The 13,480-nt window shown below is 40.5% G+C and overlaps 1 protein-coding gene across 1 annotated transcript in view; it reads right to left on the bottom strand.

Annotated features, from left to right (window-relative positions):
- Positions 1–6: 6 nt before the first annotated feature.
- Positions 7–13,480, bottom strand: part of LOC111873607 (CD109 antigen) — a 99,049-nt gene continuing 85,575 nt past the window's right edge. Inside the window, exons 21-29 of the mRNA XM_023868462.2 lie at positions 13,377–13,479; positions 12,792–12,983; positions 11,168–11,354; positions 10,165–10,394; positions 8,952–9,113; positions 7,546–7,739; positions 6,096–6,270; positions 4,893–4,998; positions 7–3,325 (exon numbers count right to left, since the gene is read on the bottom strand). Coding sequence (XP_023724230.1) covers positions 3,138–3,325; positions 4,893–4,998; positions 6,096–6,270; positions 7,546–7,739; positions 8,952–9,113; positions 10,165–10,394; positions 11,168–11,354; positions 12,792–12,983; positions 13,377–13,479 — 1,537 coding nt within the window. The 3' untranslated portion in view covers positions 7–3,137. The remainder of the gene's footprint in view (positions 3,326–4,892; positions 4,999–6,095; positions 6,271–7,545; positions 7,740–8,951; positions 9,114–10,164; positions 10,395–11,167; positions 11,355–12,791; positions 12,984–13,376; position 13,480) is intronic.

Here is a 13,480-nt window from a genome sequence, read left to right as displayed (position 1 = left end):
CAATCAAGTACACATGCATCAATTGTTTCCTGTAAGATACACCATATTACTTCAAATATAAAACACCCTCAAATTTAAGTTGCATCCAGTTTTTGAACGTGGTTTTTAGTAAAAAAAAATTATAAAGCCGAACATTCCTCAAATTTAAGACTCCCCTCGATTTTTCAACAAGAAAAAATGTGTAAAATGTGCATCTTATATTCAAAGCAATATAGTATCATGAAAAAATATAACAGCGAACTCTCTAATAAAACACAAAGTTACCAAACTTCAGTATTTTTCTCAGAACCTTTCTGCGAATCAGTGTTCATACTTTGCATAGCCCAGGAAACTTCCAGGTTCAGCATACTACTACATTTGTATCATGCATGTTTTTCCAGGCTGTGTGAAAAGTATTTCACTTAGCTTACATGCTTCTCAGAAGACTGCAGCACCATATGGAATAGTCTGTAGCAGTTTTCTGACTGCAATAACAACATATTTTAGGGAACAGTAACTGAGTTTTGAGTAACCCCTGAAACAGTTGACACAAACACGTTCTTCTTGTATTTCACACTTTCAATTAAAAAAAAAACTGTACATGCAAACAATATTCCCTTCTTGCATTCAATTCACTGTGATCCTCTTGAGGGCATAAAGAATTTGTATCACTGCTGCCAATTTCAATTGTTTGGTTGTGCTTAACATGTGCAGCATCACTGCAGAGATTCACCATAATAATAAGTTAAACCTACCTACATGTGTCACATTACCAGTAACTAATTAATTAATGCACAGTTGGTACCTTAAGATTTAAGAGCTACTCCACCCAAAATCTTATTTCTTCAAGTCAATGTCTATTATTTATGAGGCAACAGGAAAAGTGGACCCTTCAGTGACATCAAGAAGGCTTCATTTCAAACCCGCATAAGATCTTTACTGCAAGATACTTCAACATATCAAACTTTAGCTGAAGATGTCTTCTGGAATGTGATACTGTGTAGTTCAGTACAGAGGTAACAACATTTAAGAGAAACCTGCTGTCCCATCTTCAAGGTAGACGATAGGGTCAACAGATTTCTGCAAAATGCTAGTACCTATCTACCTAACCACACAATGTCACAAGTCTGAATTAGCCTGATCTTTGCAGTCACTGGCATTGGAATGAGAAAACTGTAGTGCATATATGCGGTGAGCACTTCCCTTATTCCACATGAAGACCAAAAAAAGAACATCTAAACATTTCATGTCAAAATCTGCAAACAGGTAAGAAAAATTAGGTTCACTGTCCCATCAAGAAAAACAGAATACAGAAATCCTTATTTAGGATCTTTCTGGGTGGGTGGGGGGTTTATTTGAACACTGAACAGAGCTAAATCTAACCAGAAGCAATTTAAAGCTCAGATTATTAACTTATGATAATGGAAACTGAACCTTATGGAGGAAAACATTCTAATCATGCTCATTACTTTATGCACCTTAACATGCACTTTTTCAGTCAACTGATAAAAATCCTTTAACTCTACAGACATATCCAACTATTTTTAAATACAAAACATCATACATTCAGACTTTCATAAGTAAAAATACTGTTCTTTTATTTTGTTCCACAGATGTACATACATCACAACCTGTGTCACTTTGTACAAAAATACATGAGCATGTGTTTATTGCATTCCAAAGCCCCCTGAATATCAAGGCCTCCCCTGCCCAAAATGCTTTTATATGCATAGAGTTTCTTATAGGAGTATTACATTCTTGTATACAGTACCCATTTCTATTGTTTCCCCAACTGTACCATCAACCATCACTCCTCAAATTAAAAACAATATATAAATATGAAAAGTAGATCACCGACAGGTTTTAAATCTGAAGTTTATGTCCCATTAACAAAGCTTAAAGTGATATACTTATGAACGGCTGCTTGAGTAACAGCTCTAAAATAGACAAAGACAAAAGACACTCCTGTGAGCAAGTTCCATACCATGAAGACATATATGAAGCATGGAGGAAAAGCGCCATCCATTCTTAACTGCTTTACATGCACAGCCCACTGTACGTACATGAAGGTTATGTAAATGTCTACCAACACATTATCAGCTGTGCCATGCCTTCCCACCATGGTAGCACAGGTTCAATCCCAGGTCATATCAGATCTGTGACGGAAAAAGAGGCACTGGGGCAAGTTTTCTCCAAGTCCTTCACTTTCTCCTGCCAATTATCATTCCACCAACTGCTCCACATTCATTAACTGTCCTATCATCCATTCCTATGCAGTATCACACTAACAGTGTTGTGAAATAACCAACTATAAAGAAGAAGGGTGGCAAAACAACTAGCTATATGCTCTGGCTGTCTTATCCCAAGTATTCATTTGGCAAGATACTGATGGGCCCTGGATCTGCTCTGCATCTGGCACAAGAGAAAAAATTCTAATTCCTCTACAAGGAATTAAATTTTGGGCACTCTTAACCGGGGAACTACATGGAGTATTCAGCTTAATATTCTGGTTGCTTTATTCCCAAAAATCTTTCGCTTCCAACTGAAGAGAAAGCTGGGTGGGTGCTGTGAGCAGTCAATCTGTACATGGTGCTTGGGAAATCAGCTCATCTGTCCCGCCTGAAGTTCCTAACTCTACTAATGAACCATCCTCACTCTATTCTTCATCAATGCCAAACTTACATGAAAGTCTAATATAAATAGTAGCATCCAGTATCAGGACAGGTGATTATACAAACATGACATAAAGGAAAATTGTATTGAGAGAATGATAAGTACAGCCTTCTGCGCTGTTTGGACTGAACCAAATGTTTCTCTGACACACTGGGCTACATCTGAACCACACAGCATTACAACCAGAAGACAAAACTCTTCAGACACATCTGTGAGAATCATAGGTATAACATCACAATGGGGTTACGTCTTGCCTTGCTACTTTTCCGACTTTCTTCCATCAGTTCTTTCTAACTTCCCATTTCCTTTTTCTTTTAATACACAAACACATATATATGCTGACTTTTCCTGTGCTAGTGACTAATTATTTTGGGCTCTGTACAAGTTACCTCCGCTTTCCCTGTTGCCTGCCATCCTGCACACAACTACATTACCAACACAACACTCATGTGTTAAGTCCCACGATGCTAGCTATTCATCACGTGTTACAAGGAGACGGAGCGTGTGCCACATATTGTGATGAGACAGGTCACCAGTATCACAGCAAGAGGAACTGGGAGGGCAGTGGCTAGGTTGTAGATCGGACAGTATGGACACTGACTGCTCCCACAAACCTCACAGATGTTCAGAATGTATGTGCTTAGCGAGTCAAAGATGGTCTCGTTGAAACGTTCTGCAATATGTACAAAATCAGTGCTTTAACTCCAAGCTCAAAATTATTAGTCAGCTCTTTCAAAGCAAAAATTGCACCACAATGAGAGCTTTAGTACCTTCTCTGCTTCAATGATTCTGCAGAAAATTTTGTTCTTGGCCTTGGTGATAAATGGAATAAAACACTTTCATGTCCCCCACTAACATCTATTAGAGTACTGTCAAATTTCTGTTGCGTTAATATATTTTCTGTGGATAGTTTTACAATGACATCAATATCTGGACTATTTAGCATTCAGTGACAGGATGAGAAGATGAAATGGAACGATGTTTGGAATGAAACAGTTATGGTCCAACTGAGGTACTAACATGAGGAGACTGGGGGGACCTCAGTCAGGATTCTCAATATCCCAGCTCAGATTCAAACCAAGCACCTTCACATAAGAGTCAACAGCATTAATGCAATACCAGCCTCATCTCTTTCATTCCTGTAGTGAATTTTTCTTGGATCCACTGAGGCTACTGTTAGAGAGATCAAGGAGGCAGAGAAACAGATAGACCAGCCTTCCAACTGGAGTCTATTCTTGGAGAGAGTGACATGCTGTTTCTTTAATGTCCCTTCAACATACATTGTTTCAGACTAGCACAGTATATGGCTGTGTGACTGAAGTCTCAATGGAAAAAGTAATCACAAAATGATATGAATTTGAAGAGAAAGTTTTTGTTCTATAGTGCACCCAGCAGGTCTCAGTCCTGTAACTGTAATCTGTGAGGTTCACATCAATAGTGGATGTTATAACAGATGAAGGCAATACTGCCTTCAAGACCCCAATTTATTTGTCATAACATGACATAATTAAAAAAAGATAAAACATCTGGATGTTATTTGTCTGAAGTGAAAATCATAATGCAGATATAAAGGTCTGACAAAATGAGAAAAGTTTTAATAAATGCTATAAAGGAAATTATAAGGAGAGAGAAGAAGTAATGCAACAATAAGAAAAAGAAACATTTTTTGAGCAGTTGTAATTCAAAATTTCAAAGGGTTAGAACTACTACAATGGTTTTGCTGTGCAGAAACAACAGATAGGACATCAAGAACACTGGAATTATGATATAAAGCAGAAGAGACTTAATGGACAATGCATAAAAAAAAGAGGAAAGAACTGGGGACAAACTGAAAAGAAAAGGCCGTGGGAAGAAAGACAAGATTGAACTGACCTGAATAAAACAGGAGAAAAGAAGTCCACATAGGGTTAAAGGAAGTACAGATAAAAGGTAGAAGGTTTGAGCATGTGAAACAAGTATATACAGAATGCTTATATAACTTCCTGAATTGCAAGTGAAAAGTAAAACAACTGAAGTACAACAATCAAGATGGCTTAACCAAGTAATTAATAATGAATGATGTACAGGTGAAATACTGACCAGAACAGAAGACATACAAAACAACATTAATATACAGAAGTTTTTGGCCCTGGAGCCACGTCTTAATAGACACAATAAAAAATGGGGGGGAGGAAAGATTTTAAGACATTTGAATGAAATGTTTATTTCTGAAAATGTTACACAGTTATGGGCCTGCTTACCTGGTGCATAATAATCGTACACTCTAATCGGGAGGTACCGAGACATATTGGCGACTGGGTACCACCGCTCTATTGTGAAGTTGACACACGTGTCCCTCATATCCAGCTGAGAAAAAGAAAATTCATGAAACACATAATAAAAATGGCACATAATGGAACATAACAGATATAAACCAAATGTAAAGGTAAAGTCATCCCTGTAATTAACTAAGCATTAAACTATGAAAACTTATTGGGGAGTGATGTTAAGATCCACATTTTCTTGACCTTGGCACTAGCTGGAGATGAGTGGTCAGCTTCACGTCCCTGCCGCTTTACTCCCGGGGAAAGAGCCTTCAGTACACATCGGATAGGTGGGCCCCAGAACCAGTCTGGACATTGTGGACAGGAAAAAATTCTTGACCCTACTGAGACTCAAACTCTGACACCTTGGTCGACCAGTCTGTAGCCAGTTGCTATACCGACTGCACTATTCTAGCTTATTGGTATGAACCACAAGAAACTTAAATTTGTTTTCTCTGTGGGAAACAAACACATAATGTAACAATTCTGAACCATTCAATCTGCTTGTAAAGGTAAAGGTAAAGCTATCCCTGTACCAGGGTTGTGAGACACAGAGGTTCCCACATTTTCTCTATACTATGGGCTCACAGATGGCGGTAAGGCTGTCAGCCTTAGCATAGTGCCTCAACCAACTACACTACTGCATGCCCCCAGTCTCCTTACTGTTTGTAGATTTTAAATCCCCACTTAAGGTTTCTTTGGAAAAAGTGGATTTCAACATTAAACTTACCAAAATATTAAACACAGAAAATTTATCACACTGTGGTCATTTACTTGGACTCAATGGAACTGACTGTTAAATTAGGGAAGGCTGTAAAATTCGCTTAATGCGGGGTGCAGCCCAACTGGGTCCACTCCACATGGCGGCCACTAACTGGCCTATTGTAGCCTTCCCCGGGTGATTATGATGATGGAGAATTTACTGGAATGAAGATTGGCAGGGGAAACCGAACTACTTGGAGAAAACCCGCCCCAGCGCCACACAGTCCACCACAAATCCCACTTGACCAGACCCGGGATCGAACCTGGGCCGTCACGGTGGGAAACCAGCGACTAACCGCTTGAGCTATGGCGCGGCCTGGGGAAGGCCCTATATCAAAGGACATTAAATGGTGGCTTCACCGTACAAATGATACTCACAAAGTCAAAATAGAAGAGAACTTTGCGCTCCTGGAATCGAGCACGTTGCAAGTTACGGACTTGTCTTGACCGAATATAAGCATCAAGATCTTGCTGCTGCACGATGTAGCCTGTAGGAATGGTAACATCCAGCACAGCCAGTCCTGACCTCACAGACTCATTCAGATTCGTCCACCTAGAAGAAACAAAACACAGTCAACATTTCAAAATACAAGAAGGTCTGGGAAGCAAACGTGACACCGAGGTAGCATTTGAGGTTCTCACAGCCATGATTATGAACGGTTATCTTCTAGGATACAATGTTATGTAGTATGCTGAAAGTCAACCAATATTTCAGAGGAACATGTCGCTTCCATCTTCAGGATTGAAGAGTGAGGCACGCAAGAAGCCATCATGCTCTACTCGCCACCTGCTTTCATGCTGGCTTCTTGCTCATCTTATCCATCAACCATGAAGATGGGAGCAACATGTTCCTCCAAAACGTCAGCTGACTTTCAACAGACTACAAAGTGTTATATCCCAGGAGATACAACTCTTGTGATGCCTACTTTTCTTCTACATGGTAAGACAATAAAACAAACACCATTCCACTGGACTTGAGATTCTCACAGCGGTGAACATGATAAGTACTACAACATACATCGTGCAGTTGGTAGAAGTTCATCAATGTCTCAGTGGGACATACTGCCTTGGTCTTTAGGGTTGAACCTTTGCTTACCACCTGTTTCTTACTGCCTGCTTGCCTGACTTGCTCTCTGACAGTGACGATGGAGACAGTATGTTACTCCAAAACATAGGGGAACTTATGGCACATACCAATCACATCCCAGAAGACAGTGCTCTTCAAATATTACCAGTAAACTACTTCCATGCATAATTTCCACTAGGACAGATCCAAACTACACTGAAATCCCTATTTAATCCCTTCAGTGTCATTGCCAGAACTTTCCCACCGTTCACGCTCTGTTCCTACATTAAAAACTGCCAGGCTCAGTATCATACAGTGCATTCACTATATCTTGATGACTCTCCAGGAAGTGTGAGAGCTTCTGCATGTTGTTCTTATGTTGCTCAAAAGATAACAGCACCATATGGGATCACCTTACAAGAGTTTCTAGATGCAATAATGATATACATCATGTCAAGGAACACAAACTGCATGTTACATCATCACTGAAGGTTTTACTGAACCTCACGTGGAATGGCTTTTCCTTACACTACATCAAACTCTTCACTAAATGAGTGTTATGCAAAATTAAACAAGGATACTCTTGGTCAGGTCCAATGATCGAGGTTAGCTTTTTCTAGCGGCGGCCCTTTCACATGAGGATATGGTGGTTTTCTTAAAACATTACACAAAGAACAAACTCCAAGAACTCATTAATCCTGAATCCTGACAGGAATATAAGGACTGAACCTGTCTCAATCAGGACAATCCCAGTTGTCTTACCTCTGGCAGCAGCGATATGTGATGTGCGAATGATTCCTGCCGTGGAAGTTAGCTCTTGTATGCAAGGAGAAAGCCTGCACTGGGGGTTGTGTCTGGAACTGAAAGCTGTCCACGTTGTACTGCACTGACATCTGCAGGATAGCATAGCCAGCTCCCTTTGCCTGCACTTTCACTGTGCCCCACGCCTCAGGAATCTGCACAGTACTCGAAACATTACACACTGGAGCAACAGACATCAAGTGGCAGAAGGGAGAAAAGCAATAACTGTTCCATTTGAGGTTAACACAGTGGTGACTATGAAGAGTAGTGCCCAAAAGAGGAGACCAATTTAGTGAACGTATTAAAAAAAGAAAAAAAAAGAGAGAAGAAGAAGAGACAAAAATACAAGATAAGTTCTTAAGGGAGGTCAGATAAAAATGATAGAAACATCATGTATAATGGTGACTTCAAATCATATTGTAACATGTTTTGTTACTGAAGACGCCGTTCGAATAGTTAACTGGTTTATTTAACAACCTACAAATCTCGGCTACAATTAATTAGAACAATATTGCGGGGTTTCACAATTTATAACCCTATTCGCAAATGAAATCACGCTATTGTCAGTAGACTACACGTTTCACAGTACAGGAGCTATACAAGTGTCACTGTGTTACACATTCCCAATTCTCAGTTACACACACGTCCGGAAATTCTTTCCACGACGGCTGCTATATTTCAACTCGACTCGCAGGCTGCTGCCTTGAGAACTGTTGATAACACACTGGCTCTCTCCTGGGACGGCTACAAATTAACTTGACTACAACTGAATTCGCCGACGGCCACATTACAACTAACTCACGCTTACTGCTCAGCTGGCTTTTATTCCATTCGCTGTTGCCTGTTGCCCGCGTCAACAGCGTCGTTGCATGCCATGTAACAGTGTCTGCGTATAGCCTAGCAATGCTGTTACCTCACGCTGTCTTACGTCACCGCTGTTGACTCGCATTGCATAGCTACCAGGACGCTGGGACTCAGCTAACTTCGGCTCCGCTCGGCGCGTCAGCTCGGGGGGGGGGGCAGCTAGCGCGACACGTCACAATATTAAGTTACATATCATTTTTATGGCAATCAGGCTTGTCCACATGAAGAACAATATCTCTTTGGTGTGGGGGGGTTTAACTCTCAAGGCAGACAGAAACCACTAGAAATAAAATTCTTAGAATGGCAACTATAAACATTACTGTCACCCGGGATATGATACCATGTCATGTAGTGTGGCAGATATGTACTAATGTTTCATTGGAACATACCACCTCAATCTTCAATGTGTCACACCCCTCAGAAGACAGTAATTTTCAGAGATGAAAGTGTCTGTTGTTGAACAAACACTGTTCCTCACAGTATTCTGTGCTGCATATAATTACCTCTATTTTCTGGAGTTGGGCAAGATTCCTCTCATTAACGTACAGGTTCCTGACGTGGCCCTGAAGCGATGTCGCTTCGACAGTCACAGACAAAGATGACACATCACGAATTCTCTGTCTCACTGTATACTCAATCAGCGCCCTCATTGCCACTGCTGTGTCCTGTAACAGGCAACGAACAACGCGTCCATTTTAGCTGCTAATGAAAACACACTTTGGAATCTGACTCATTCCAGTTGCTGAATACAGAGTCCCAAATTTCTAATCGATGATTCAATATCTAAAGAAACTCAGAACAGATCCATGAGAAGCAATGGAATTCCAATTTCGGTCTGAATGGAATACCTCATCTGTGAATTTTATGAATCACATATAATTCAGGATGTTTAAAATATGGCATTAGCTTATGTCTCTGATTTTTCATTAAGACCAATTTATGCTCATTCCCTCGGAGTGCCTGCCTTACTGGCCCTTCCACCCCACTTCCTCTTAACATTCAGTATTACTGCAACAGCAAACATTCAGAATTTTTCTTACCAAATATAACTCTAGTGAGAGGATTCTAGTAACACCTAGAAAAGGTGCATCACAGCATTTTTGACTGATATTTTGGAAAATGTGCATGGCCACAGTTTTCTACATGCAATGTTTCAGAGAGTGATTCAGCTTCTTACGACCGCACAGAACTAAAAGAATTCTGCACAGTAGCAGACCTGTAAGAATTCTGACACACTCCTCACCCCTATCAAAGTAGAGAGCATAATGTATATCACTTATTTCTTTATGTATGCTACGAACACACATGCAATTCTTTGACCTTGTCATGCAAAATGGTGGTTTCGTATACCTGTGATAGAATTTGTTGTCAATATTCCTTGTCTATTAATTACTAAAGTACACTTTTTCTGGTCTTCAGCCCATACAATTTACTAAGCCACATGGTATCATATCATCACCACAGACTGCAGCAAGACCAACTTCAAGGAAATACTCCTGCACTGACCATGACATAAAACACAGGACATATCCATACTTATGGATGCAACTGGATAAATACTATCAGTTCTACTGTGATATGTGCTGCAAAGAATTAAAGTAATGTTCAAGTTCTTATAGTCTGGGTCTTCACAAATCCTCATTAAACCAGAAATACAGATCAAGCAGAAATGATACCACACACAGTTTCTGGCCGCAAAGACAAGGCAGTGGATACCTGCGTGGATGCCCATCCTCCATCCGTAAGCCGCTGGGAGTTGAGCCATTTGACAATGGGGTCAATCATCAATTCCTGTCGAGCCACATACGTCAGCAGAGCATATGATGTGGCCTGGATGTTGGTAGAGTCATATTTATATGGAAGTCTCGGCAAAGAGAACGGCTTTTGGTTCTCCATTTTGTATGGTGGTGGAGGCACGGCTTCTTTAGCCCAGTACATTAATCCACCTGAAAGTAGCAAGTGAACAATGACACTAATATCATGATCTATAAAAAAAAGAGCGATTACTTAACAGGAAGCAGCTGAAACATTTTATAGCAAATGTTGTATGCACTATGAGTTACTTCATGATGCTCTAAGTAGGTAGAGTATGTTCTCACACCAGTGGTTACGAAAATTTCTGTCTTCTGGGATATAACACCATGCAGTCTGCTGAAAGTCACCCAACATTTTGGAGGAACTTGATGCCTCCATCTTCAGGGTTAAAGAATAAGCCAAGCAAGAGACCAGCATTAGCAGGTGGCAAGCAGAGCTGTTTCTTGGCTTATTCTTTGGCCCTGAAGATGGAGGTGGGAACTTCCTCTGAAACAGCTGACTATCAACAAACTACATGGCGTTATATCACAGAAGACAGAACTCCTCAAATGGTAGGATGATGGATGAATGACAAATTGTAAGGATTTGGAAGGGAGAGGTTGTGGCCCAATCAAGATATTTTCCTAGCATTTAGATCAAGGGACTGAGAACTGCATTCATTATGCATTCACTCATTCATTCATTCTTTCATTCACATAAAGATATAGTGAACTGAGAAGATTTGTAAAGTGGTGTAGTTATCTGATGATTACAAACAACAACAAAGGTGTTGTAATCATTTTTTATGAGTACTAAGCATCCAACAAAATCAGTAATTCATACCCTTTGTATGGTCACTAACATGTAACAGTGTTTTAGTTACAAAATCTATTTTTCATGTACTGTTTCCAAGATTATCAATTACCTTCTCGTCGAGCATGTTTTGCAAGGATGCCAAATGCAGTTTCTGCTATCGATGCTTTACTCAGAAGTAGTGCGTAAGCAACAATAGCTACTTCAAATGGTTCTCCATGTTCATCCAGAAGCTTTAAATTTCGCTCCAGCCACATGATCGCCTTGTTCTGGGCTGTTGCAACTTGTGACCCTAAGCCCTGCGATTGGTAACAGAGAATAAAAGTCCAATTAACATAAAATAATTGCAACACTTCCAGTCAAACTTCAAGCCAGATAAAAAGTAAACATGTCCAATTGGTAAAATTACTTTCCTCTCTGAACTGAAACTTCCAGTCATTCACGGGGAAGTTACCAGCTGTTGAAATAATGAATGCACTTGCACATTTTACGATGTTCAGTTTCCAATTAACTGACTCCACGATACAGCCTTCTTTGAAAAGTTGAATTACTGAGGTGGTCAAGATATTTCCCAATTTCCAGGAATCAAAAGGTTCATGTACATAAAAGCCCACCACAGGATTCTATCTTGATACGGTTTAATCTAGTTTCACCCACCCATTTTCCCTTTAATGGTTCAGTTGTCCCTGTGCTTAACTAATTAGGCACTATACCATGAAGGTGTATGAGTGAGTGGATGTATAGAACCACATATTCTTGACCTCGACACTAGTTAAACATGAGTGGTCAGCTTTACGCCCTGGCTGATTTACTCTTGGGACCCACTGGATAGGAGAATGGGTGGGCCCCATAACTGGTGTGGACAATGTGGAGAGGAGAAAAATCCTACCCCTACCGGGATTGAAAACTCTGACCCCTCAGCCATCCAGTCCTTAGCAAGTCACCACACTACTGTCTGTGCGCTATCCTGTCTCTCCATTTCCTCTAACACAATTTTAATTTTAGCATCAAATGTGTGCCAAAGTCTCCCGCTTGGGCTTCTTACTAGAGGTTTCCTCACAAAAACTTGCCGTGCATTTATCATTTACCCCCATGCATTATACATGTCTCACTTATTGCATCCTTCCTGAGATCATCACAGTAACAGATTACAAAACTCCTTATTACATAACTGTTAGTGCTCTTTCAGTTCACTTCTCCTGGATTCAAATATCCTTCAAGTACATTGGTTTTGAATGCCCTGAACCAGATCATGAAGACTGAGGGATCAAGTTTCATGGCATGCAGATCTGTTGCTAGGTAGCAACTGGGGGATATGTGATTGTACAGTGCCTGTGACTGAGCAACAGAGGAACAGTGTTTTCTGTGGAGTCTGTGCTGAGATGTTATAAGCGGGACAATCAGTGAGAGTTAGTCAGGGGACTGTTATGGTAGAGCTGTTGTTGTTTATTGGTAGCTGAGGCAAGGGCACAGCTTGGGAACCCAGATGAAGTGGAATGTCCACCGCTGAAGGCTGTTACCAGAAAAATGGTGAAGACACAGCAGGCTGAGAAGACTTAAGTGTGTGCTGTAGTGAACTGTACTGTGTGAATTAGTGATAGCACCACAGTTACTTGTAGTTACAAGTTGACTACCCCCCAAACCCTGCCTACAGTCATGCCAATACCAACATGGAATGTTGCTACAAATACACTTAAAATCACTTCATTTCTAAAGGCAGCTGCTCAGTGACTCACCCCTGTTAAATCTTTGACTGTTTCCAGCATGATCAGAACGTGTGCTGTGAGGGAGATGTTGCGGTACTTCACATGATCATTGGGCCACAGCAGAGAGTCATTCATCTTACGATCTGCTAACCACGTCACCTCATAGAAAGCTCCATCCCACGTCTGATGCCTCAGCACCCATGACACAGCTTTCGAGATCACCTGCATGCAAACCAAACATTTCTAAGCTTTGGACCATCATGGAACAAGACAGAAAGCAAATATGACCATCCCTAACCTCACTTATTTTGATGTTCATAATCCAGCTAGACATATCATATTATTACAGCACATCACTGAAACATTGCAATGCATATACAATATGTATCACCACCAAATCACTTATGTGTGGCTTAATCTTTGAGCCTGAAGATGGAGGTGATACGGTTCACAGAAATGTCTCAAATATGTGACATTACAACCTAAGATGACTGTACTCTTAAAAATGTTCTATCAATATACTAACATCCACACTTGCTACATCTGGCCCACCCCTCATCCTAACATTTGATACATTGCAAGGATACTTTTAACTGACACTCATGTCCATATTACCTCAGGATCGATGTAAATGAAATTCTCCCATTCGTAGAAACTTGCTTCCTGGAACATTTGAGCAACAAATGATGTCAACCAAACACTTGATGCTGACTGGTTCC

Source organism: Cryptotermes secundus, unplaced genomic scaffold (assembly GCF_002891405.2).
Source record: "Cryptotermes secundus unplaced genomic scaffold, Csec_1.0 scaffold644, whole genome shotgun sequence".
NCBI classification, from domain to species: Eukaryota; Metazoa; Arthropoda; class Insecta; order Blattodea; family Kalotermitidae; genus Cryptotermes; species Cryptotermes secundus.
The sequence above is the reverse complement of the archived record's forward strand: the minus strand, read 5'-3'. Positions and strand labels throughout refer to the sequence as shown.